General features: G+C 41.8%; 2 protein-coding genes across 7 annotated transcripts in view; one reads left to right on the top strand and one right to left on the bottom strand.

Moving 5' to 3' along the window:
* The window catches only part of SWT1 (SWT1 RNA endoribonuclease homolog), a 42034-nt gene extending 37101 nt beyond the window's left edge, over window positions 1-4933 (bottom strand). For 3 of the 4 annotated variants that reach the window (XM_056356148.1, XM_056356151.1, XM_056356150.1), the window contains exons 1-3: window positions 4274-4489; window positions 3951-4025; window positions 512-570 (exon numbers count right to left, since the gene is read on the bottom strand). In XM_056356148.1, the coding sequence (XP_056212123.1) occupies window positions 512-570; window positions 3951-4025; window positions 4274-4294 (155 nt within the window). In that variant the 5' untranslated portion in view covers window positions 4295-4489. Of the gene's footprint in view, window positions 1-511; window positions 571-3950; window positions 4026-4273; window positions 4490-4752 lie in introns of those variants that run through there. The other variant, XM_056356149.1, reaches the window with a different exon arrangement.
* On the top strand, window positions 4479-24620 carry TRMT1L (tRNA methyltransferase 1 like). 3 transcript variants are annotated; one of them, XM_056356155.1, is made up of 16 exons: window positions 4479-4581; window positions 8011-8163; window positions 9227-9337; window positions 11158-11271; window positions 12330-12394; window positions 12910-13039; window positions 14933-15056; window positions 16130-16209; window positions 17239-17485; window positions 18434-18646; window positions 19861-20051; window positions 20952-21030; window positions 21747-21913; window positions 22551-22610; window positions 23209-23335; window positions 23445-24620. In XM_056356155.1, exons 2-16 carry the CDS (start codon window positions 8097-8099, stop codon window positions 23746-23748), a joined length of 2079 nt encoding a protein of 692 aa, XP_056212130.1. In that variant the 5' UTR covers window positions 4479-4581; window positions 8011-8096; the 3' UTR covers window positions 23749-24620. The 3 variants fall into 3 exon arrangements, with proteins under 3 accessions (XP_056212130.1, XP_056212129.1, XP_056212128.1); XM_056356154.1 differs by lacking the exon at window positions 4479-4581 and adding an exon at window positions 5043-5298 and having other exon boundaries at window positions 9227-9289; XM_056356153.1 differs by lacking the exon at window positions 4479-4581 and adding an exon at window positions 5043-5298.
* Window positions 24621-26520: the final 1900 nt, after the last annotated feature.

Here is a 26520-nt window from a genome sequence, read left to right as displayed (position 1 = left end):
AACACTGTTTACATTTGCTTTCTTTGTCTTGGAATCAATTACTTCAAGCATCAGGAGAAATCAATGATTTCAGGAGTACAGGAATCTGGTAAAGGTATTAAGTTCACCGCAGAACTATCCTCCAGACTCCATTAGAGCCTTTTTTTGCTAACAAAATGTGTCATATGCAATATAAACCAACAAGGTAGTGCTCAAGAGAAAAAAAAACCAAACACACACAACACCCCACCTCTCTAGGACAGCAGTGTTGGAAGGATATAATTCCTACCTTATCTGAAAGGTAGAGGCATACATCAAGAGTTTAAAAAAGTAATTCTGAACCCCGTTTTCTTCAACTATCTCAAACTGCCCAGCTTAGAATCTACTCACTAATGCAATGCCAACACCTCATCAGTTAAAAATACTGTATTTTATTCGGTGAACAAGTCGAACAAAACTCCTAAATTCAGTAAGCTTTAAGTCCGTGTCTTATTTTTAAGTAGTTCCATTTAATGAGAGAACAGGAATTTACCTCTGAAATTCTGTCTCTCCTTTCATAGTACAGTTGTAAGATCTTGTTTCTTCAGAGTTCTGAAAGAAGAAAAAAATCCAAGGGCTTGCAGAGGAAACCACAGTTAAAAATCCACCTTTGTACAATGGAACAAACTATTATTCCATACTAGATTCACTGATTTTAGATAGGTTAACCTTGGAAAAGGCAGCCACATAACTTGCTATAATTTAGTACTCTGATTTTCTCATATTTAAGAACACCACAAGAGGAAAAATTGAATGTGGCACACAGTCCTGGGTTACAGAGGAAACTCAACTAATCAGAACACATTTAAGACTAATGTGTTTCATATACTCTGCAAATATATCAGTATGTAGAATATATATTTATAAAAACTATTAGGGAAAAGGAAGTCACCTGAAGACTGCTTCCAGCTACCCACTATGTAAGGCCAAAGAGAGGAAATTCCTATGGGATGTTTTTGTGCAGAAAAGATGTGTAATTAACTCTCATCAGATTTACTACTTAGGTAGAACTGTGAAACTGCAGTTATGCATGGTTAAGAGTAAAGACAGTCCCCAGACAAATAACTTGAACAGTCCTTGTTTAGAAAGCAGTTATATCACTGTTTGACAGATCTATATCACAAGCTGTGTAGCATTTGTATTGTGGAATAACTGGAAGGTAACTTTGATCAGGTAAGAACAGAACACAGTTTACTATTGCAGCTACGGGAGAAGACAGAAAGCAGCAAAATGACAGATTGCTGACATGAACTCTGCCCCATGAGGCAGTTAATTTTTATATACCTTTGGGTTATATGACTCAGTTTTCCCAAAACAGCAGCAGGGTGTAGGGAGTTACAACATGGAATAGTAACATATGGATTACTTCAGATAAGGAAGCTCCAGACAGTAGAGCCTTTTACAAATAGTTCACTTCTTCAATAATTCGGTCATGCTGACTCAGAGAGACCTTTAGGTCACTGCAGCAGAGATTTTCCTAACTAGAAAGGCCTGCTATTTTGCAATAGTTATTGCTATTTTACTTTCGCATCAGAAAGCATTTTGGTATTGGTTTTTTTTTATTATTTTTTTTTAAAAGGTTACAGAAAGCAGTGGAGTCCTAATGAATTAAGTAAGTTTTGAGAACTTCTGCCTGTGGTTGGTTCCAGAGTTGTAACAGCAGCAAAACTAATGAAATAGTAACCTAGAAGGCTGTCAAAGGCTGCTGCCACTGAGAATCGTATCAACACAACCTGCTGTAGGAAGACTTGTTCAACTCGCACAATTATAATTAAATAGGAATCAAAGTGTTTTATTAACAACTCAACTGGCAACCAGTGAACTACACACTCAGGAACAACACCAGCAGAAAAAGTATAACAGACAGTTACAAAATGATACCTGATCAGATGACTTGGTACCAGGAAGTTTTAATCTCACACCCCTACGGTATACACTTTGGCACGGATGCTCATATGGTTGAAGACATGGGTGCTCCAGTCATGTAGGCAGCTGTAACGCTTCCTACAACCTGCTATCGCCCATGCTGGTAAGAAAGGCCCCCCACAAAGTCATGTACACACATGCAACACATGGGGTGCTACAGAATGTACCCCCATATTGTCGCTCCACCAGCTGGAATGCAGAGCACCTTGACTGCCAGACACTGTCAATAGCCTATCAGGGCAGGTGGGGGTCACGATGCTAGTGGGACATACCAAGCCCAGTTTGACTGCTGCTCAGTTACTGCTTTCTCTCAATGCCTATTCCCCTAGAACCACAAGTTTTCATGGTGTTTTTAGTATTTCTTTTCAATCTAGCTCCTTTTCTCATGTCTGTTGATAATCCTCTGGTTTTCACTTAATTTGGTAACCTTAAGCAAGCTTTCTTACTGTTACTTTCCTCTTAGCATGAGGCCCCATTGGAGCAGACTGGTTTAGGCGTTCTGTTTACAGTCCCATGACTACCTTATCACCTGCTGCGATCCAGGCCATGTTACCAAGAGGCAGCTGTGCTGTTCTCCTCCAGACAGCTCTGTGTAAAGCTGTTCCAATTTATACTGTGACAAATGTCCTTTCACTCGTATTTATGGAATTATATGCCAAACTAAAGCCAACAGGCATAAAATTTTCTGTAATCTGTAGTCATGCCTACACCACACAAAAAAGCACAAAGCCCCTGCACAATCATGCCTAACTATGACTCTACTTAAATGGCTTACTCTCACCTTAAGAGCTGAAGACACCTCTTATCCATATTGTGATCACTGAAAAAACACTTGGTACTATCAAGACGTTTCTTTTTTTTTTTTGGTATTATTAGTTTGGGTTCTCACTGCCACTTGTGCTGGTCAATGTCTGCATATAGCAGCAGTATTTCATGCAGTCTCAGACTGAAGTCATGCAACAGTCAAAACTATAGTATATAATATATATATAGGGTATAGGCATTAGCAGTGGCAATACAGCTATCATACAAGGTTTTAAGCCGTGTTTTTAACCTCTGTATTACAGGAGTCAAAAAAACCCCAAACAACCCACCACTTTAGGATAAGTTAATGTTAAAAGACAACTTGAATAATAAGGAATTCAGGAGGAAAACCAGTTACAAACATTCGTCTTTGAAAAACATCTACAAGCAAAAGCCTTCTAACATGCATATTTTGGTTTATAAGGCCATAATAGTATGCTCATTTACAAACACTTCCAAACATTTTTTGAGACATTTACAGTAAGACAGTTAAAAGCTCTTATTTCATATATGCCTTGCAAAATTTAAAGGAAAAAAACCTGGCAAACTTAAGTGTGGATTTATTAAACTACTGATTTACTGGATATATATTATACAACTGGCAGAAATTAACTTCCCAGAAAGGGATTAAGAAACACGTTAAAAAAACATTTTAAAAAGCAGCATAAAAGCATGACCAGAAAGATTATCATCCCTGCAGCACCTGCACTTTACAAGCAACTTAGTGAAAATTTCCTCATTAGATACAAATATATACCAGAGTATACTAAGAATTTTGGTTGTTGATATAATCTCAGTGATTAAAAGGAAACACAATGCTGCAAAGTATGATTTGTGATTAATCAGGAAGTTAGGATACATGATCCAAGATAAAGAACAATTCAGGAAAACAGTAGTGATTTTGATAACAATTTCAAGCTCAAACTTCCTCAACCAGGAAAATACATTGAAGTAAAAGAACTTCTTATTTTCTGATACCCACACTACTCACAGCCTCTGGAGAAAAACAGATGATAGTCATCTGGCCAGCACTTGCACTTATCTGACCAATTCAACCTTTCTGCTGTTCTTTATGACCACACCTTTGAGTTTGATTCATCCTTGAATCGTAAGACCACTAAACAATTCCTGGTCTTCTCTTCAATAGGGGGTGGGTGGGGTGGGTTGAATTAAAATAGTGATAATAATACAGCTGTTCCTACTTTGTCATCCCAGCCATCCAAACAGTCTTCCTTTCCCATTAATTTCTTCAGTTTCTTTTTAGACATCTTCAAAACCTAGAAAAAACAGTGTTGCCATTATTATTTATTTCAAGTCTTCATTTCCAGATGGTATAAACCCTAAAATTTTAACTACATGGAGAAAAAAATACTCTTGTTTTCTCATTTCAGAGCCACAGCAGATTTCAACAGGGTTAATTACTCACATCTTGTGACTGAGAGAACTTCACAGAAAAAAAAAAAAAAAGATGGCAATTACTCTGCCATCTGGTCCAGAGAGGCATATTTTGTACCAGCAAACATACCAGAGCAATAGAGGCATACATCCTTTAACATTTAGTCGTACAAGCGTCAAGTTTTAAAGCAGTTCCAATCATGTAACACACCCCAGGGCGCCACACACACACACCCCGCTGGGGGGAGGTGGGGTGGTAATATCGCGACGTGTCCCTGCAGCTACACCATTCTCGACACAACTAGCCTCGCGAACAAGACGGCGCTGAGAAGGGCCTAAGGAAGCTTCGCCAGAAGCTCCCAGAGCTCCAGGCGGGTTTCCAGAGGATCAGCTCCCTGAAGTGCCCGGCCACCGGAGCGGCGCAGGCGGGAAGCTGAGGTAAACACCCGGCTCCCCCCGCCGCCACGGCACGGGCGGGCTCGGGGAAGGGCTGCAGGGCCCCCAGCGCCGCGCATGAAGAACAGGGCGAGCCCCCGGGGCCCGGCCCGCCCCACCCCGGCTGCAGGGTACAGGGGCGGCCCCGCCGCAGGCCGGACAGCTCGGACACACCCTCCTGTCGAAGCGAAGACGAAACCGAGGTGGAGAGCGGCTCCGTGCCCCGCACCGCGTCGCGTCACGCCAGGCGGCCTCGGGAGGCACGGTCCCGGCGGAGGGGCCTCGGGAGGAACGCGGAGCGTAGCCCCGTTCCCGGGCCGGCAACGACCCTGTCTGCCGGGCGGCGCCGCTCGCTGCCACCCCCCGCCGCGGGGCGCGCTGGGCCAGGCCGGGCCCTACAGCCCCGAGGCCTCTGGGAGATGTAGGCGGCGCGGGCCCGCCCCCTCCCGCCCTACGTGCCGGGCCGCCAGCGCCGGCCTCCGCGCCGCCTCCCGCAGCGCCGCCCCCTCCCGAGCCACCGGCGTGCGGCGATAGCGGCGCGGCCCCTCGCCTCGCCTCACCTCCCTGCGCCCACCGCCGGGCTACCCCTGGAGGCGATGGCAGCGGAGGCTGCGGAGGCCTCGCTGGCAGCTCTGTCCCCGGAGCGGAGGCAGCCGGGGCGGGAAGACGATGAAGAGGAGAGCGCCGAAGGCGGCGGCGGCGACGAGACCGCGGCGCTCAGTGAGGGCCGGGCCGGGCCGGGGAGCGGGGGGGAGCGCTGAGAGCCGGGCGGCGCGCTGGGAGATGGGCCCTCCGACCCCGCCGAGGGCAGCGGCGCGGTGCCCGGCTGCTGCTCCGCTTCCCGGCGGTGCAGACCGCGCCGTGCCCGGGAGCCGCGGGCCGGCGCCATGCGGGAGCCCCGCGGGGGGGGTGAATGTGCAGCCGGAGCCGCCCCCGCGCGCCTGGGGCCCCCCTGTTTCCCGCCTTTGTGTAGCGCGGGCCGGGCGGCGGGAGCGCACGTGGTGCCCGCGCCGGCACGGCACGGCCCGGCGGCTGCGGCTCCCGCCCCGCCCAGGGGCGCCCCTGCAGCCGGCCGGGGGGCTGGGGGCCGGGGCCGGGGCGGGGGGGGCGGGGGGCCGGGGCGCCCCTGCAGCCGGCGGGGGGGGCTGGCGGGGACGGGCCCCCGGTGTGTGCCGCGGCCCACGCGGTCGCCGTGCCGCCCGCCCCTCCGAGTTTTCGCCTCGTATTTTCTCTCCAAATGCGTTTACGCTGGTTGTGCCAGTTTTCCAGCCGTGCCAGGTGTGGCGTCGATGCCAGTCACTTGCTGCAGGCTTACGGTTGAAATGGACTCCTCTATTGTTTTCATTTTTTATTTTAAAAATACTATTACTTCAGCTCTTTGAAGCATTATTACGTTTCTACCTCATCCGTGATTCCTGATGGGCGTTTAAAAATCCTACCGTCTTGTTTAGGTAGCAGCCCGATTTGCTTAATCCTTTAGTGCAGAAGTTTACCCCGCTCCCCGTAGGTGTGTGGAGAAGCTCTATGTACATATGTGCATAGTCTTTTTCAACCTTTTTAAACTCTACACTTGCTCTGAAGATGCACAGCCCCAGTGCGGGGGGCTTGGCTCCTGCTGTGCTCTCACTGTACGGTTTTGTAAGTGTTAAATCAGTTTTTCTCACAGCACGTGCAGTCATAATCATGGTTCTTACGGATTTCTTACCAAAAATCCCTCGACTTCTTTGTTTTCCATCTGTTTTTCTATTGAGAAACTATCCCCAGGCATCTTTCTCATTTGAGAAGGAAATACGTGTGTCTCAGGTGAATTATATCAGCTTCAAAATAGATGTGCGAGAAATCCAGCAGCTGAGCAGCAGTGCTGCCCTGGATGTATCGCAAGGAAGGCGGAATAAATTTACTCTGTGTTTCTGTTTTTCGAAACAATTTCTCGAACGCCTGGATTGAGGTATTCCTTCCATTTCCTCTTTCTGTTTTGTTGTTTGTTGTTTTTGTTTTATAATAGCAAAAGTTTCATATCCAACGGCGGTGTTTAAAAGCAAACAAGCAAAAAATCCCAGGGAAATGGTAAGAACTGCTGTTAAGATCCTTCCAGCCTTTCTTGTGCCTTCAGTAGCGGCCAGGAGTAGATGACTAGTGAGGACCAGCAGAGTGGAGCAACCATACAGTAATGCATCCTCTGGAAGTGTCTGCAAACACAACACAGTTCCTTATTCCTGATTTCCTTGAGCCTAAGGTTGCCTTTTTGCATTTAAAAGCCCGTAGTGGATTTCTTTTCCATAAAATTCTCACTGTGGCACTTGTGGACGTGGAGCAGCCTGTGGTGGGGAGGTCTGCAGTGGCCAGGTGGTGTGGAGAACATTCTTCTCTGAATTTCCAGCTGCTATCTCCATGTGGTGCATCCCAGTTTTTGTGTCGGAATAGACAATGAGTGGTTGACTTCAGTGCTCTCTCTGCATCTCCTTATCTTACAGACATCTGTCATAGCCAGGCTGAGAACTTGTTGCTTCTCAGTAGCTCAGAAGTGATCCCATAGCTTTGTTATTTCTTGTCGCCCTTTTTTGAAACTTCCCTAGTTCTGGTGTCCCTTTGAAGGGGGGGGGGGGGCGCAGGGGCATTCAGTGTGCAGTCTAGGCATGGCTTTCTGCATCCTTCCCCAGTGCTTCCGGGTGTCTGTGGCTGGGGAGAGGGACCTGCTGCTCCTGAGGATTTATACCTCTCCCTTTGCTCAAAACTTCTATAAAATCCCAAGGTGGTAGTCCTGACGTGATGCTCAGCTCTGAGTCCTTGCATTCCTAGGTGAAATCAAAATTACTTTTCCTAAGTGTTGGCTGGTTTTTGTCAGATTATTGCCCAATCACTCAGCCTTTTCAGTCCTTTTGAAGTCCTTGAGTGGGCCCATTTCTGCTACCCCAGAGAAGTCATTCATTTGCAGATGCTTGGTGGCACCAGCACTTAACCCACCTCATAGCCCCTGGTGGTAGCAAATCCCTTACTCCCTCCCCTCCTTTTTTCGAATCGTTCAACCAGTCATAACCAGTTCTAAATTTCCCTTTCCAAATTTTCTTAGCTGTTAGTGTATTATAATGAGCATTTGGACCTCCTCCTTGCCTGCTTTTTTCTTGCTAGCACTGGTTTTGCCAGAAAATAAGGCGTAAATATTACTCTGTTAAGTTTAAACATCTGGTGATACAGATTGGCAAGTAGTTTTGTCTGTCCAGGATGGCATTATTTCACAGTAGTTTCCAAGGATAAGCAATAATGAGTCTCGTATTATTCTTCATCATACAGGGTTTGTTTTTTGTTTTCCTTCACACTTGTAGTCATTTTTGCCTGTTAGAAGCACCAAATTATTGGAAACAAATATATTTGTATAATTCAGCTATATCAATAATGCTGTTACTGTTTTTTGTTGGTTTGATTTTGTTAAAGATGGTGTGGTTGCCTCTGGAAAAGTAAAAACCAACAACCTGGATGTGAAAGTTACTGAACTAGAACTGAAAACTGAAGAAAAAGAAATGGAGGAAGATTCCACGAAGGAATCGGACAGCAACATTTTGGATGTGTCCTCGGATTATCCAAGAGGTTTGCTGATAAACTCTTAAGAATATTTGTGTTGTGTGCTTGAGGAAAAGAGAAGAAAAGGTAGAAATAGATAGAAGAGAGATAAGAGGAATGCGTGAAATCTCATTTCCCATACATCGGATAGATGCCATTTTCCCCTTAAATTTCTAGAAGTCCCTGCAGAAATACACATATACGCAGTGACAGAAGTCGGGGTTAGATGAGGTATGACCTCTGTTAGGCTCTGGTTCTAAAAGCACTGATGAAAGCAGAGAAAATCTATTGTATCTAAGTGCAGAGATTAAAAACTAGGAATTGCTTTTAACCTTTGTTTTAAAACTCACCTCTGTATCTAGAGCACATTGGTCAATTGCTATCTTTGTTTCACATAAGAAAACCTGAAAACTGATCTTATAAAAACATCATAAAGGTTTACAATCGTTACAGAATCAATATTACTGTAAACTGAGTGTTCTGTGTGCTGAAACCAATAAAACTAATTTATTGGATAAGGGGTAATCTTCTTGGTTTTAGCTAATTCTCCGCTGTTCCCATTGACTGAAAAATGAGGAGGTAAATTTAAAGGTTAAACAGTCTTCTAAGGAAGAAAAATAGGGTAGAATTTAATGTGTCCTGGCTGTACAGTGAATAATTGTTGCTTATAATTTGTTCATTTCTAGCTGGTATTTTAGTTTTTCCAGACAGTTCATAGGAAGTTTTTATACTTCTTTGTGCATAATTCACTGATGATGCTGAGCAGTAAAATCAGGAGTACATGGAATGGGGCCTGATCTTTTCAGCTTGTTTTTTTAAATTAAGGTCTTTCCAGTTGGAGAAATTTGATGTGTGTCAGCATTAAAAAGCAAGTAGAAATATATGGATCCTACTAAAGAACCATTCAGGGGATTAATTTTGCAGTCATTCCTTCTACCATGGAAGCTGAAGGATACAAACAAGTATTTCAATTGGTACTATAGTCATTCTCTAATAGTGTTGGATTTGAAGTGACACACAGAAAAATAGCACTAAACTAAAAATAATATTTTAACTGAGTGTTTAACTTCTAAATATCTCTGCTTTTTAGAGAAACATATTTCAATTCAAAGACATCTTGCTGATCTAGAGAAACTAGCTGACCTGAAAGAAGGTGAGTTTACCATGGCAGTATCCCAGAACACAGATCTTCATGTTACAGGTATTTACGGGTTTTCTTAGTTATTATTTCAACACACGACATACATTTATAATGCTTAAAAACTAGGGTTTTCATTAAAAATAGCTTAATGATTTGTTCCCTTGCTTAGTGAATGTTGTAATTCCTTCAGTAAATTTAAGGCCTTAATGATTCCTTTCAGTCTTCCTCTGCATTGTAGCATTTCTAATGTTGGCAGCATGCATGGAACAGCAAAATGTTAATTGTAGCTGTGCATCAGCAGCTTAGTCTCACTTTTATTGTACTTCAAGTGCCACGGTAACAGGGAAGCTAATGTTGTCTTTGCAGTGCAGTTTAAATTAAAATGTATTCTGTTTTGGATGTTCTTGGGGTTTTTTTCCCCGCTCTGTATTCATTTTTGATCTAGATGTATATTGGAGGATTGCTTTAAGACTGCAAAGTGTTTTTATTACAACTTCCTCTGATTACATGTATGTATTTAGTGCTGGTAGTGGCAGCCCTTGCGACTGAAGGTAGTTTTTATTCACAGATCAAGAAAAACATCAGGGTCCACAGAGGCTTTGCATCATACAGCTCTTGCGCCTTTATCATCTTTTAGAGTGGCCACTGATGGAAATAATAGCCTACCTCCATGTCTGTTTAATTTGACTAAAAAATATGCCAAAAACTTCTATAAAGAGTTTGTTCATTTCAGTGAGGAGATAGATCATAAGTAATAGATCGTAAGTACCTCGTAAGCCCTGAAGTTGTAGCTGTTGCTGAGCTGAGTTACGTGGTAGTGATAAACTCATTATTCCTTTCCCTGTTCTCGATAGTGATTTTTTTTCTTCTGCTACGGATGTAGCATTTTCCTGCTATATATGTTTATGGACTGACTTGTATTACCATCACCTCATATATTTGATACTCAGCAATTCATTAGTCAATGAAAGAGGCTGATCAGCATTAGAGAGCACTGGTGATTAATTTGTAGGCTGCCTCTGTTGCCTTCTGTGGCGTGGGACTCGGCATGGACATAAGTAATCGACTCGTAAAGTCATAAAAGAGGAATTTTGCTGTTGTGCAAGCCTAAAATCAGTAATTATTATTCTAGATACCAATGTTGTGTGGCATGTTTCAGTATTGATCCCATGCTGTTCTAACACGTAGAAGCCTTTCTGCTAAGCTCTGCATGGGAGGTGGTTTGACATTCAGCAGTCTTAAGACCCAGCAGCAGATGCTCTGATATGTAACTCCTGTGTACAGCTCTACAACATACATCTCCCAATAGCTAGTTCTTACTTAGGTTACTACAAGTGCTTCAGCACCTTTGATGTCAGGTAATCTTGCCTTTGTCTTTTATGCAGGATTTCCAAGAAAAAATATTAAAAGAGTATGTTACCTTTTTTGGCGGCTTAAAAAGATACCAGGTGCTTGTTTTATCTAAAAGATTCAAGAGCAGGAAGGACAGATTCTTGTTCTAACCTCTTCAGTTGGGGTTTTTTTCAAAACAGTGCAAGTCTCTAGACTTCATCTATAAAAGTCTGTTATTCTGCAGTACTCTTCAGAAGTTGCATTAGCCTCATGTTGCTGGACTAAAAAGTACTAGAAAATGAAGTTGTAGAAGTTAATGATCTTTAAAGTAATAGTGATTCTTGTCTATATTCTATGGGGTAGAAAGAGGCAACCCACAAATTTAAAGTTTGTGCATGCCCGAAATAGAATATACCCTGGGGAATTAATCTTTGACTCCCATTGATAGTACCTTCCTTCTCTTTTTCTCTTAGCATGCATCTCTGTTAACACGAGTGGTAACTCCATCTCATGTGTTCCTCATGCTTTTTGTTTGTCCGTGTTTTCAGATGAAAGGAAGCCTTGTCCATTGTGTCCTGAGGAGAAACTAAAAGCTTGCTATAGTTATAAGCTCCATCGTCACCTTCAGAATTTGCACTGGAAAGTTTCTGTTGAATTTGAAGGTAATGGCAATCATATTTGAATGGTAAATACTAGAAGAAATGGTGGACACGTAGGACATTGATCTGTGTTTCATCTTGGTAAATTTCTCTTAAGTATCTCGTTACCAGCTCTGAATTAGAAACTCATTTTGATGTAATGAGTTTTGACCTGGGATGTAAAATGGAAATATGAAATAGCTCTGTTCTTTTACATGCCAAAATAGTTACAGCTGTGCATTACTTGTTTTAAAAGAAAATGATAGTAATTGCTTGGCATGTAATGAAATTTACTGTAAAATATAAAGTATGTATATAATGAAAGTTACTTCAATAAAATTTTTTGTTATGTTGTTCATAATCACACACATGTGCGGTCATTTTTGGCTCACTGTAAAGATTCCATGGTTTCAGATGAATACTTAAAAATGTTTATTTAGTATCAGTATTTGGTAGCCTTATCTGTTTTTTAATAAACTGATCTGCTTTTAAGATGCATTAAATTCCCTGCAAGAACTTCAAAAGGAAAAGAAAGTGAACAGTGTGTGGTTTTTTTAAAGAACTAGGTGTTTGGGTTTGCAGGAAATAAAATGACTAATTAGAAGATGAACAAGATTAAAATAAAAAATGCTCTGACTAGAGTTCTGGTTTTGCATGCATTAGTAGGTATCTCTGTTGGGGTTTTTTTGTTTTTCTTTAATTGGAAGATAGGTTCTATGGGAGTCTTCACACAAGTCTTGTAGCCAGGTAACACCACTTCTGTAGAATACAAGTATTTTGGAAAGTTGTGACTGAAGAAAAGTAAAGAAAGTATAGCCTGAAGACTCAACGTAGCTTTGTAGGATGCTAACAGACTTATTAAAATTAATTGTCTGTATGTAATTCTTGTGCATTTTAAAATTTAACATGTATAGTTGGCTGATAAATTTCCCTGTACAGAGGGTGGATATACCAACTAATTGGTGATGTTCTTTTACTGCTATCTTGTGGCAATATTTGAGAGTCTTAAATGAGACCATGTGATATAGGACGTATACCTTTTGTTTACTGACTGTACTGTGATGTGACAATTTGTTTTCCAGGGTACAGAATGTGCATCTGTCACTTACCTTGTCGCCCAGTAAAACCAAACCTCATTGGAGACCAGGTAAAACTGCTGAATCACAGAACTATTCGTTACCCTACGAAGCGGGGGAAATGGGTGATGTAGGGGACCTTCTGCAATCTGCCTAGTTGCCAAATACATGTGGCCCTGCAGTGTGGGATGCCAAAAGCCCATTGGTCCAGAGTATATGTACTTGATACAACCCTTGGGTAGCTGGACATAGTTGTATCTCTCTTACTTTGGTGGGTAGCTGCCTAGGTCATGTAAAGCACTCGTCACAGTTTGGAGCAGATGGCAGCTTTGTGCAGAAGAGATGAAGGTTCGTTAGGCCAGGCAGGGGCTGCTCCTCAGTTCCTCCCCTGTGTGCAGAGGACAGGGAGTACTGGCAGAGTTTAACTGGTTGTGGTGCTGGGGCTGGAGAGCTGCGCTTGCAGGTTGTTTACAGTCTCTGGCTGTAGGTTGAAAATATTTTGTATGCGCTAGAGGTAACAGTGTTCGGGTATAGTGCTGCTTTAACCACGTGTATGCATTCTGACACCACACATTATATTTTACAGGCATTTTCAAAGATGGGAGCCCATTACCATTGTATCATCTGTTCAGCAACCATCATGCGAAGAACAGACATGATAGGTCATATTAATCGTCATGTGAATAAGGGAGAAACCGAATCAAGGTTCATTACAGGTAGGTTCTTTCTTACATAAAACATTCAATCGTTTTATCGTATGTAGCACATGCAATAACTGTGCTATGTGGGTGAGAGGCATGAGGAAAAATTCCAAAACAGATTTAGCTTTACTAATGAGAAATATGCCCTTAATATTTCAGAATTTTTCGTTTTCCTCAAAGATGTAGCAATGTTGTGATTTAGTCTCTGCATTGACCAGTTACTCTGTCCTTACTGATCAATAATACTCCCTTCACAATCAGTTTAATACTGTAAACACAGGTTTCTGTGTCTCCAAAGGAATGGGGAACACGGCAGCCATAAAACAAAGTCTGCATAGAGAATTTAATGTGTCTGTGTTTTGCTGTCTTTCTTGTTTAAACAGTCTAGAGAAAATCTTTCTGCAATATAAAAATCCTTTGGTTTTTAGCCAAACTACATCAGCATGTCATTCACAAAACAAGATGATGTTTTTTCAGCCCTGGACAGTCATGACGGAGGTGTCAGTAGTTCTTTGATAAATTACAATCCTGACATCTTCCAGATTTAGACTTTATCTCTAAAATTGGATAAGCTAGATTGAAAAAAATGTAAATAATTGGAATGCCAAATCTTGAAAATTAATTTAATTTCCTTTATTTTTGCAAGTTGTCTGATCTCTACAGCTGTTGAGTAGAAAGGATATAATTGATTAGCTGGTGTGTAAAAATTGAGGGTTTTTTTGTTACAGCCCAGACTGTTCCTGTTGAAAATTAGCCTGACTTCTTTTTCTCTGTCTCTGTGTAGATGTATGGATTTTATTTAGGTACAGTATAGTAAGGGCAGTCCTGGGGGCTGTGAGGTTCACACTTCTTTCTGTTACCCATATGTGCTTTAGGAATAATCGTTTAACGTTGGGCTTCAGCTCACGTGTCTGAGAAGTGATGGTGGTTCCATCTATCCATATTCCTTAACTTCAACTTGAATAGAGTTTCTGTTGTGAAATACGTAAATCTCTGCATGGTTCTCTTCGGAGCTGTTAGAAAAGGATGACCCATTTGTCATTTTTTTAACAAAATGCATGTGTCTGGTTTTCCTCATGGGGAGAGGAGAAATTGAGAGGTGGGGTATTTCATGCTTTGTAGGCGCTTCAGCAGCACGTGGGGGCTATGACTGTGGAGCGCATGGTAGCGCACATGGAGAGCATGGTTCACAGATTCACAATTTGTGTGTTTGAAAGCATGGAGAGAGAGGCAGGCTGAGCACTGCAAGGTGTCTAGTTGATAGCTAACAGGGTTTTCCTGGTCATTCCTGGATAAATTTTGCTACTTGAAGACTGGCGATAAATTGCTTAGAGGAATGGACAGCATGTGTTTACAGCTGTCAAAACAGAAAGTTTATTTTGCCACAGACTGTATTTTATACAGAGCTTAAGTGCTGAAATTGTCCCTATGCTTGTGCTGTCTAGACACGTTTCATGAAGCTGTTTGCGAACTTACAGAGATCAAGGATGTTGAGGGGTTTTTGAAGCTCATTGATATACATTCAGGACTATGTTAATAGGGATTTAATTAATTAGCAATGTATTATGTTTGAACATGCAAAACAAATGTGCTAAGACTCGGGCTCAGAGGCTGGTTTCATAAATTTGAGTGGATACATAGGAGGCCAACTGAGAAAAAAAATGATGTTTTATGAGAAGAAAATTGTGGTAGAGTTTGATTCTTATCAGCCAGGCTTAGGACCAGAAGATAAATTGTTCCCTGCTTTTTTTTCCCCTACATACTTGTTAACTCACCCATGTGCTCGTTGGATTACAGCATAACCCAGACTTCTTGCTATATGGGAGCAAATTTTCAGTTTAATTTATCAAATATGCTGATGATAATTTCAATTCTCACTCTTTCCTTCCCTCAATTACTGTCTTTTAGCTCCTTCTCCCAGGTCCTCTTACAGAGTGCTGAAAGAGTCAGCCACAGACGTGCAGGTTCTTCCCAACTACTCCACACCTCATAAAACAGATTCCTATTTTAATCCTAAAATGAAACTCAACAGGTAAGAGAACAGGGAGTGGAAGGATGCACCAGAGGCGTGGGGAGTTTGCAGTGAAAAATACTTATGTGTTTTGAAAAGCAAACCCTGCAAAACTTTTGTTCAGAGGGCAGGAGAAATAGTTTTCATCAGAAAAGGCTTCTTGACAAATAATATTTAAACCCAAGAACACGATGTGGGGAATATTGTCAATTCTGAAACAATTAAGTGTTCTGTAATGAGTAGGTTATGGAGAACAGGATTTGAAAGGAGCGCACCTGAAAACTCACTCTATTGTATACACCGAAGATGTTTTTCTGTGATACATTTCATTGTATCCATAAGATACAATGGATAGTTGCTGCTTGCTCTCTCCTAACTGAACAGCAGCAGTGTACCTGTAAATTAGTTTCCATATTCTAGGCCTTTTTCTCTTGGGACTCAGATCCTCTTAGGTGTCTTCTCATTATTTGCATTAAAAAAAGTGAAGGAGGGAGTATTGTCTTTTTTTAAGGAGTCATAAATGGTGTCTGTACCACAACTGAAAGGTGTGAGCGTCGACACCAACACGTGGGACTGTGCTTCAGCCCATGCTGACCCTTCACGGTCTCAGTGCTGTAATATTTGAGCTGCCAGGTTTGCAGTTGGCTCGGGTACGTCTGTGCAGGCTAAGGCATGCCTCTGGAGCAGGCCATTGCAACTCGCCTTAGGGCCGCGTCTAAAAGAACAAGGCCTGTTCCTCAACACAGCGGAATTTCGGTGCTCTGCAGCAATTTCGAACATCTTATTAAACATAGCTGTTAGTAGGGCAGTATCAGGTTGGGCTAGGAAGGTGAAAGAAACACCCTTTACTTTTGAATGCCAGCCGCTTTTTCTGGTGTTAGAGTAACTAAGTTGATTCAGGATCTTACCTTATGAATATCCTGCTGAAGAGTTAAACTTTTAAAGGTAGTTGAGGTTTTTGATTTACAATTGTTGCGTGTAAAAGGTAGAGTTTAGCTTACATGTTCTAGCATTATGTTCAAGGGAAATAAATAATGAAAAGGAAGGAAAAGTATTCTCTCAACTTACTGTGACCATTCTTTTTTATTTTCAAGGCAGTTGATATTCTGTGCACTAGCCGTTCTAGCCGAGGAACGTAAACCGATAGAATGTTTGGATGCTTTTGGAGCCACCGGTAAAGTCAATTTCTTTAATCATTTGGCTAATATTCAATAGTATGAAGCTGCAGAAATCAATAGTAACTGACATCACGTATTCAGAAATAATGTGAGGTACACAATAATTCTCCTTAGGCAGGCAGGCAGTTAGCTTCTGTACAAAACCAACCAGCTGTCAAGAGCCTGCTGTTAGCCCTTTTAAAAAGACTGTAAATAATACTAAATCAATGTTTAGTGGTCTCCTTGAAATCAGTTGCCTTAATGTCCACGAAGTAGCATCTTCCTAAACTTGCGTCCAAGGTCACAAATGTCCTGTGATTCTGTGGCTGTAGAATTTGACTGTAAAATCAACTTGTGGTTTAAAAATGGTGATGAATCCAAGCTTCTTTATCAGAATTGTCTCTTAATCGATTGCAAGAATGTAATGTAGTTACCAGTGTCTATTATCCATCTGCAGCAAAGCTCTGAAGAGATCTGGATCGCTGCCTCATGATCGGCCAGCTGCTGTAAACTTAAGGTCATAGTTGAGAAGAACAGTAACTGCTTAGCATTTTGCATAAAAATTCCTGCTAATGGATTTATCACCGTTCTGAACTAGGCCAGTCTTCAGGTGTACATCCTGTCCTGCATTTCTACAGTGTAGTCATAGACTTTACTACAAAAGGCAGCAACAAACGCTTGGAGGCAGCCTGAAAAGCTTCCCGCTACCTCTGGAGTCCGCCTGCTATGCTGGAGCATTAAACAAGCCAAGGGGCTTTCCTGCAGACTGTGGGTCCAGCTGGCTGCAAAAATCACAGGTCCTTGGGTCTGTAGCCCCCATTATCATATACAGAGGTGACAGATAGGCTGTCCCTTTACATACCCCATTGTCACTCTGTGCTGAGGCAGAAGGTCACCAACGCATTTTTGTAGGAACATGACAAAATTTGCATCCCACATACCTCTGTGTTACAAGCATTTAAAAGGATTAATATTTTTCTTGGCAATTTCAGTGATCCAGAAACCAACTCTGTTTGTCACGGAATTACAATTCTATTTTTCCTTAGGTATAATGGGATTACAATGGGCAAAGCATCTCAGAAGTTCTGTGAAAGTTACTATTAACGATTGTAATGAAAATTCTGTGACGATGATTCGGGAAAACTGCCATTTAAACAAAATGAAGGTGAAACTGAATACTAAGGAAGAAGACAATGAGGAAGCTCTGGGAGATGGAGAAGAAAATACTGACACCATTGAGGTGACAAAAATGGATGCAAATGTCATAATGCATTTGAGATCATTTGATTTTATGTAAGTATTGAATGTTTCTGTTCATAGTTTTCTGGTTTGATATGATGCATCCCACACCATCCCCCAGTATATGATTATTTGGGAAAGTTGGAATGAAAGAATCAGCCAACAGTCACTTGGGTGTTTTAAACGTAATTCTGTTGTTCCAGAAATGGTGGAGGAACAGAATTTTACTCTTCAGTGTTTTAGAAATCGCTGGAAAAATACTAAGCCCTTGTGACATCCAAAAAGGGCTATAAATGTACATGAAAATGTTAAGCCAGACTATTTCTTTTTAACTTCCTTGTCTGTTTGATGAAATGTCATATTAGTGTTTTTTTTTCTTAAAACTTTTAATTAGTTTAAAATTCATACCTTTGCATGTTTCTGTGTAGGACTTTATTGCATCTTGTTTTAATCCATTTTGCAGCGTATTCATTTTGAGTTAAAGTAGGCTAATTCTTCCAAGTTGGGTTTATAGATGCATACATGGAAAACCTATACAGACATCAAAATAAGTGATTGGATTTTTTTTGTATTGATTAACATCCAGATCTAAGCAGCAGGTATTCAGGCTGAAAATTAGGCCAGTTATTTAGTACATAAACTGGAATGCATACATGTGAAGATACCGTTGGTTTTGGAAGTTTCGCTTTGTTTGGAGGATGAAGATAAGTATCAGGCCAATACTCTTGTAACTTGAGTTAGTCGGTGGGTCAGGATGCAGAAAAAAGCACTTGCTGACTTTGTGGTGATGTGTCTTTTCCAGCACTGTGCCTCCCTGGCTTTTGCAGTTTGACACTTGGGTATTCCAGAGTAATTCACAAGAGGTGTGCTGTAAATTTTTTTCCTGTTTCCTCCTTTTGTGTTAAATATGACCATAGGTGAAGATTATAAAGTGTTTTCCTCAGTCTAAAGCTAAACTCCTGAGCATTCGTAGATACTGAGTGCTACTTCCTTACTTTTCAGCCATTTGGACCCCTTCGGAACTTCTGTGAATTACCTGGACTCTGCCTTTAGAAATGTGAGAAATCTTGGAATTGTGTCATTGACATCCACAGACATCAGCTCTCTGTATGCAAAGGCTCGACACGTTGCCCTGCGTCATTACGGATGTAATATTGTCAGAACAGAGTACTACAGGGAACTGGCAGCCAGAATAGTAATTGCTGCTGTGACAAGGTACCACTAATTGAGCTCAAATTATTGTAAAAAAATTACTAGTGATAAAAAACTTAAGACTGCTGCAGGTTGTGTATGTTTAGTTTCTAGAATTCCCTAATTCTAAAACCCAGACTTCTGGATACAAAATTAATGTTTCATATTTTATGTGTGCTGGTGTGGGATGATGTAAATTTTTAACTAGAAGACGGAGCAAGGTGAAAATGAATAAATAAGGGTACGGGTTTGCTATGGCAGGGAGTTTTTTTGGTGGTGGGGAGGGATGGTAACGGGCAAGTCTGAGTGTTACTTTTTCTATCTGCAAACTCTTTATTCCTCTGTCAATTTTGTCATTTTAGTGTTGCACAGGACTTTGTAAATATTAATTAAGCTGCTTTGAATGGCTTCTAGCCAAGCATTAGAGTTAAACTTGCTTCAGTGGAAACTGATGTTCACTTCAGATCCTCATGCTTGAGGTTATAAAGATACATGTAATTACTAACTTGTGACAGTAGTCGTCTGCATGTAGATATTCTCAGTAAATTCAGTCCGTTAAATAACCTGGTTCCTAATTGGGCGGAAAAAAAAAGATACAGGCAAGAGGATGGGACAGCTGCTCAGGAAAGATGGGGACGAAATTAAGCACACAGAAGTCTTCAGAATGCCAGAGCGCAAATACTGACGTGAATACATGTAGATTTTCCTTCTCTCCCTGCAGAAATTACTTAGGTACAAACATGCTGCTTGAACAAAGTTTTAATTGTGTTCTGGGTTACACGCTCCAGCTCCCTAAACATTTCTTCCTTCTCAACACTTACCTATTCAGGAACTGCTCACCTGCCTTTCCACAGCCCTTACTCAATTAACATTCCATGATTTACCATCATGTGTGCCCCTCTACAGTTCTACTTTGATTTTCCTTTAATTGGGGGGGGGGGGGGGCGGGGGAGGGTTGTTGTTACAATATCCTGGCAATAGATAGGTATTTGGATAGAAAGATGATGCAGGTGGCAGATGGATATTTCTAGACGTGATAAAAGGAAGGAGAACAAACTTGACTTAGCCTTACAGGTAGCAGACAAAACTAGGCCCTTTAGAAACAAGAATTTCTCTTGATCAGTTTCTCAGATCCTTAGTATCTCTAGAAAGTGGATGAGCTCAGGAATGTTTCAGAAGGCTCAGGTGTCTGTGGCAATTCAATGCAGTTTGGGTTTGTGTTTGTTTTTCCTTCGCAGAGCTGCAGCTCGCTGTAACAAAGGCATTGAAGTTTTACTTGCAGTAGCGCTAGAACATTTTGTTCTAGTAGTGGTCAGAGTTCTGAGGGGACCATCCCCTGCAGATGATTCGGCTAAGAAAATAAGATACCTCATCCACTGCCAGTGGTGCGAAGAGAGAATTTTTCAGAAAGAGGGTAATATGGTAGAAGGTAAATGGCTTTTCTTTTGCACTTTCTAGAAAGTCTTGATTTCCTTTATCTCCTTTTTGTGCTTGTTTATATTTACGTCCCTTTAGTAAAGTAATAATTCCCTTTAATGTAACAATGAGTGTATCGTATGAGGTAGAGAAGGTATCTCCACCTGGTTGTGTGAGGTGGAGACGGTACAGTGCTGTATGGCAGTGGATCACATCGGTTGTCTGCATGGATTTTGCTGTAAGTGTGTTGGATTTGTTCCTAGGCAGGACATACTCCGCTGCTGAAGCTGCCAGGATGCCAAATACGCCTTTTCAGCAGAGGGCATGAAGAGTGGGACAGTCTTTGCTACCGTTTGGTTCCCCTGTGCAGTGGCAGCTTGATAGATCTCCATGTCAGATTGCTTTTCTGCTGTTCATTTCGGTTACTTTAAGATGTAGCGGACTTTCCCCGCCACCGAGGCCGTGTTGTGCCTGGCTTCAGGCAGTATCTGACGGGTATTGCCGCTCAGCTGGCGCTGGAGGAAAGGTGTGCACCGTTCCTGTCAACCATCTAGCAGCTGCTGCTAGATGAAGGCAGACTTTAGGTTACAAGTTCACTGCTTGTGGGCTGTCTCTATGCACAATCAGCAGATGCAGGAGACAAAAATTAAGCTACAAGGTAGCTATTGGTCAGAGGGTAGTTTAAACGAATATAAAAGGAAAACCCTAGTTTTAAAGATGAAGTTACCAATCACTAAGTTCTCATAAGCACTGCTCGGCGGAAACCAGGATGGTGTTACACTTCTGCTGTTGCTTGCCCTTCCAGATACCTCCACTGAAGTAATCTGCTACTTCCCATCTGTGTCACCTCTCTCTGGTAAAGCAGGTGTTGCTTCTATTTCAAAACAACTTAAATCCCATTTTTCCGTTACAGAAAACCCGTACCAGCAGCTGCCTTGTGACTGCCATGGCAGTATGCCTGGGAAGACGGCAGTGGTTCTTGGTCCTCTCTGGTAAGTTCAGAACACAATACAGGATTGGGGAATAATTTAGAGGGACCTGTGGAGGTCAGCTGTTCAGTCACAGAATAAAAATACAAGCCTGCTGGATATTTTAGTGCTACAAAAGGACGTATGGCAGTTGGAATTCAGGAAACATTTGGTTGATCTGGATTTAATAGGGTATTCAGGTTTTGCTTTTGCTCATAAATAGTAACAAACTTGCTTTGAATTTCACATTCGGTGCAACTTAGGTAGTACATCCTGCATAGGAGAACTTGGCTGCATGTTGCTGTAGCTGCCAAATGGAGAATTTATTTAGTAAATCCTTACACGTGCTGACAGTAGTAAATAATGCACTGCTTGATAATTAATACTTAAAATTTTCTCTTGTGAGAAACAAGAATAAAGTCTTTTGTTAACCATTTCAAAGCACTATTAGAAGTGGTTGACAATTGACAGTACCTTTCTTTTTGGAGTTAATTCACTTTCTCAACATAGCAGGGCAAAATTAAAATTACCATTCTTGAGATCTTGATTTTTTTTTTTTTTTTTAATACAAGACCAATGTTACTGTCATTCCAAACAAAGCAATTCAGTATCATTAAGTTATGAACACAGCCTGATGCAGCACTTCATTGTAATTGCTGATCAATTTGGGCAGGAGGTTTTTCGAGCAACTTTTCTGCTTTCATTAAGATGTAACTTTTCACTTGTCTTGCATTTCATAGGTCAGGAGCCCTCTTTAACACTGGATTCATCAGAAGAATGCTGTTTGAGGCTGTTCAGTATGGTTTGGATGAAGCTCAGCCGCTTCTGAAGACGTTAGTTTGCGAAGCAGAGTGCACAACTTTAAAACATTTTTCTACTCATAGTCCTTATGATGAGAACAAGCAAGGTAAGAATACTGTTCGCAAAAAGGACAGGACTGGCTTTGTGGCAATTTAGAGATGCTGCTCTTGGATAACTTACTATTAACAGCACTGTATTCATAAAATTGAAGGTAGCATGGGACTGATCGTTTCTCGTCAGATAGCCTCTGGTGCTGCAGTCAGAGGCAGAGCACTGAATTTACACATCTTTAATGAGTATGGCAGATCCTAAATGAAATAAACATAATGCAGGCAGGCTGACTGCTAGGAAATCCAGTATGCTCCCTGAAGGAGATGGAAATACGAAGTGTCTGCTAGTTCTCTGGTGTATTCCAACCCTGACCTGAGAGTATGTGCTGTTGGGAAGAGAAGACTCCAGCCGTCACGCTCTGCATACTCTGCAGGGATTGCAAATCAGCGTGCTAAAAGCAATGGCTTTCTGTACAGAAACGCTGTTCTACTCATTAAATGAAATCATATTTTGAATATCCCCTCTAAACTCAAGTTCTGAGCTAATAATGTAAAAGTTATGCATATGTATGCTTCTTACTACCCTTCCTTCTTCAGGCCAGAGTGTGGGATTATTTCCTTCTTTTTAACAAATGTATTTTGCCATTCTGCTGTCTTAACAGTAGAATTAATGTTTGTCAAATTGTATTCTAGAAGAATGCGGCGTATATATTAAAACACCAAATGCTTCTGCAGAATCCTCCTTGGTACATGGTAAGTAGATCATTTTAGTGTAGATGCAGCAGTTTTCAAAGTAAACTACAGCTTAAGTGATGGCTAAGCCAACCTACCGTTCATGTATTTTTTTTTATGTTTAATTACTGGTACTCAGATTGTTTCCCACTGAATTACTGATTTTACACACAATCATACTTACTGATAAGAGTAGAATGCTAAATACTCCATAAAGCCTACTTCACTTCATTTGTTACTACTAAAAATGGCACGTTAATTAAAATCAGGCTAGATGTTAGCTTGGCAGAATACTAGCTTACAAAAGCAGACAGAAAGGTATAGGTTAAGAGGAAATGGCCTCAAGTTGTGCCCGGGGAGGTTTAGACTGGATACTAGGAAAAAGTTTCTTCACTGAAAGGGTTGTCAAGCCTTGGAACAGGCTGCCCAGGGAGGTGGTAGAATCACCATCCCTGGAGGTGTTTAAATATATAGATGCAGCGCTTCAGAATGGTTTAGTGCTGGACTTGGCAATCGTGAGTTAATGGTTGGACCTGATGATCTTAAAAGGCCCTTTCCAGCCTAAATTAATCCTATGATCCTACTGTCTTTGGCTTCACTGGCATTTTTTGTGGTCCAGGAAAAAGAAAAAGTGATGAAGTGATTCGAAATGCAGCCAAGCGACAAAAATCTGAGAGCAGCGCTGAGCACCCTGCGTTCTACTACAATATCCACAGACACAGTATTAAAGGAATGAACATGCCAAAGTAAGGTTTTCGTTCCAGTCTTACATTGCTCTGACGACCGATACATAGCTTGTATTGAATCGGCCTTGTTAACATTAACTCCTTTTTAAACGGTTTGGGTCTTTTTCAGGTTAAATAAGTTCTTAAACTATCTCTCTGAAGCTGGATACAGAGTGAGTAGAACCCACTTTGATCCTATGGGAGTTCGCACGAATGCGCCCTTGGCACAATTTAAGACTATTCTTATGAAGTACAGCACTCCCACGTACACGGCCGGGCAGGCAGACGGCCCTGTCCATCTCACTGAAGGGCTCCAGGCAGCAGAGCAGGTTCAAGCTGTTGCAGATATCAAGGCAGAGGATGCCGATTTTCTGGAAGATGTTGCTGCCACCATGTTCCCGAACGACTACCCTACTCACTGTGCAGCTGATTAAAGCAAGTAATTTGGTTCATACGTGAGGGTGTTACAGACTTGCAAGCACACCCTGTTCAAGTAAGCCAGTACTTCTTACCAAACTGGATTTTTAAAATTTGAGTTGCCTGCTATTTTGATTTGAAAAGACGTTTTAGAATTATGTAGCAGAACTTACCCCTGACCGCAGCATGTGCGGTCAAGGCGCTGTTACTGTGAGGAGGTCTCCAGGACTAGTTACTTGCTTTTATGCTCACATCCACTTTCACCCTGAGGCACTGTGGCTGCTCCTGAGTCTTTGTTAAAGCCTTACCGCTAGCACGGAATACAGGAGGGTGGATGGGGCCAAAAGTGTTTCTGAACATGAGGTTAATGTGAAACAGATATTCCTAAAACGAATCATTCCTAAAACCTTACTGCTTACAATTCAGAGGAAGGTCGTGTTAAGATAATAAAAGAGCATAAAATGCGATCCGAGTTGAAGCAAGGCAGAGGAGTGCACCACGCGAGGACTGTAACTCCAGTTGCCCATGTAATTTGGCATGCAATTCTGTTTTCATAGTTCTGCCTACCATCAAGGACCTAACTGGAGTGAGAACGGAAAGGAATGGTTACACAACTTAACTGACACTTCAGTTTATAACCGAACTTTAATGAATTGTGTTAGTCACCCTAAGTAGTTGTTAGTTCGGGGATTACAGTTGGTCATGTGCTGTAAAAAGGTACAGTGACAAGGCTCCACAAGCTGAAATTCTAGGTGAAGTTTTGCTCTGATCTGTCAATAATACAATCTTAGCTGTTAAAAAGATCTTGTCTGCAAACGAGCAAAGGTGCTGTGTGTTGGTAGTTGGTTCTGGTTTCCTTAAATATACGGCAGCATTCCAGCCAAATAAGCTTGACTTTGTCCTTCCTTTCTCCCAATCTTTGTTCAGACACCTCTGTCTATTTCACTTGAAGTGGGAATAGCTATCACAATCGAAGTAGCTGATGCAGTTTTTCACAGATCTGGTGCTCAAACTTAGCACGGTGGGGGCCAGGCTATCTAAGAGCAGGATATGAGGGGTTATTACTCTTGCCCGTCTCTGAAATGTCACAGTAAGAGTATTGCCTCTCATCTGAGTGCCAACCAAGAGTAACATGACTGATACACTCCTTATTAAGCAAAACTTCCTAAGCTCCCATCAGGCCAGAATTAAGTTACTGCCTCTTATACCATCTTAAATTCAGGACTGCTTTGGTAATGAGTTATTTTCATTCTGCCCTAATTAAAAAATAAAAATAAAATTACCACTAAAGGGATAACGGAATGTACTTCAGCAGTGATACAGCAACAATCTAAGCTTCCTTCAGAAATTCGGTGTTTATGGTTCTTTTCCAAAGATAACTTGGGATCAAATTGGAAAAAGACATAGAAGGAGAAAGAAAAGTTAGTGTTCCCTAGTTCTGAACTAAGCATTTATTTTTTTTTAAGCAGAGACACTATTGGAAAGTTTTGCTTGCAGATGTCACACTGCTCACTTCAGTGTCAATTTAAGTGGGATAGAATCAGTCATGAAGTCAGTTAAGTGGAACAAAAGATGGTGTTCCAATTATAGTAGTAATGATAAAGTATAATAGTAAAGTAGGCTAAAACAAAAGTTTAACTGAAGCCTGTTATGGGAAATATTTTCAATTACTTCTACAGCTCCTCCCAAGTAACAGAAGGTACTGTGCAGCTTTTCCAAGTCAAAGCAACTATTCCTTGGTGGTTGTAGCAGAGCAGGAGGAGCAGAGAAAGCAAAGTTCGGGCTTGGCCATACAATTCTGATTCTTCTGTCAGATGGGCAGGAGCCGTTACAATCTGGGACAGGGAGTTTTGCCTGGTTTAAGTGGCCAGCAGGCAGAGTGTTTTGTTACTCAGGCCTATGAGAATTCTTCTGTTCAATTAGTTGTCTCAGTTTCCCATCAGGTAGGGTCAGCCCTGCATTAATGAGTTAACAGAACAGTAGCATTGGTTCAAGGCTGTTGTTTAAGGGCTTCTCCTTGTTATTTCTTGATTCTATTAGACGGTATGACTACTACGTTGTTCTCATGCTGCATGGAAATGGGGTTTGGGGAGCACAGCAGTCTGCTTGGCTGCATCTCAAAACAAGTCACTAACAGCACAGCAGTGCAGAGCGCTCTGTGCCCAGCAGCATGACCCAAAGCTGTTGCGATCAGCAATCCGTATTGCCATGGTTGGCTGCTAAGAAGTAAATACAGGAGAAGAAAAATCAGAATAATGCAGGTGTTGGTGGCCAAGGTTCCTGCTGATTCTCTTGAAATTCTTAGAGCTGGCCGATGTTGTAGCACGGAGCTTGAGCTGATACTTGGCATAGTACTTTGCCATGCATGCTGTGCCACCATCACTAATGACAAACCCTCAGCATGCCACAAATCTTTGTTGCACTGAGGTGTTAACTGCAAGTGGCTTGTGCTCAACAGAAAATCAGAACTGAGTAAATGCTGGAACCATTAGGGTACTGAAATCAGTGTTAGGTTATCAGCTGACCAGCATGCTGGAAGACAAACACCAGAGAATGATGGAAAACGAAGTTTTGGGATATGATCTAGTTACCGGTATGGGTAGTACAGTGGCACCTCTGATGCTTTTTAGCCGAGGAGCACGTTTACCTACCCGCTGCATACAGCACTGAGCCACTGCCCGTGAGCGCTCTGGGTGTTTTCTGTTTAGCTGTGATTGAGGGAAGCTTTCTAAGAGAGTTAAAGCTGTTCAGAGGAGGCTCTGAAGATCAGTGTCAGCACAGCGAGCAGC

The sequence above is a fragment of the Falco biarmicus genome, chromosome 11 (genome assembly GCF_023638135.1).
Source record: "Falco biarmicus isolate bFalBia1 chromosome 11, bFalBia1.pri, whole genome shotgun sequence".
Taxonomy (NCBI): Eukaryota; Metazoa; Chordata; class Aves; order Falconiformes; family Falconidae; genus Falco; species Falco biarmicus.
Note: the sequence above shows the minus strand (reverse complement) of the source record. Positions and strands in the feature narration are given on the sequence as shown.

Excerpts from the sequence above, each read along its gene's own strand:
- TRMT1L (XM_056356153.1), top strand. The coding sequence starts at position 5,175 with ATGGCAGCGGAGGCTGCGGAGGCCTCGCTGGCAGCTCTGTCCCCGGAG. Across the intron at positions 13,040-14,932 it reads CGAATCAAGGTTCATTACAG|CTCCTTCTCCCAGGTCCTCT; the intron begins GTAGGTTCTTTC and ends ACTGTCTTTTAG. Across the intron at positions 21,031-21,746 it reads GTGGTTCTTGGTCCTCTCTG|GTCAGGAGCCCTCTTTAACA; the intron begins GTAAGTTCAGAA and ends TGCATTTCATAG.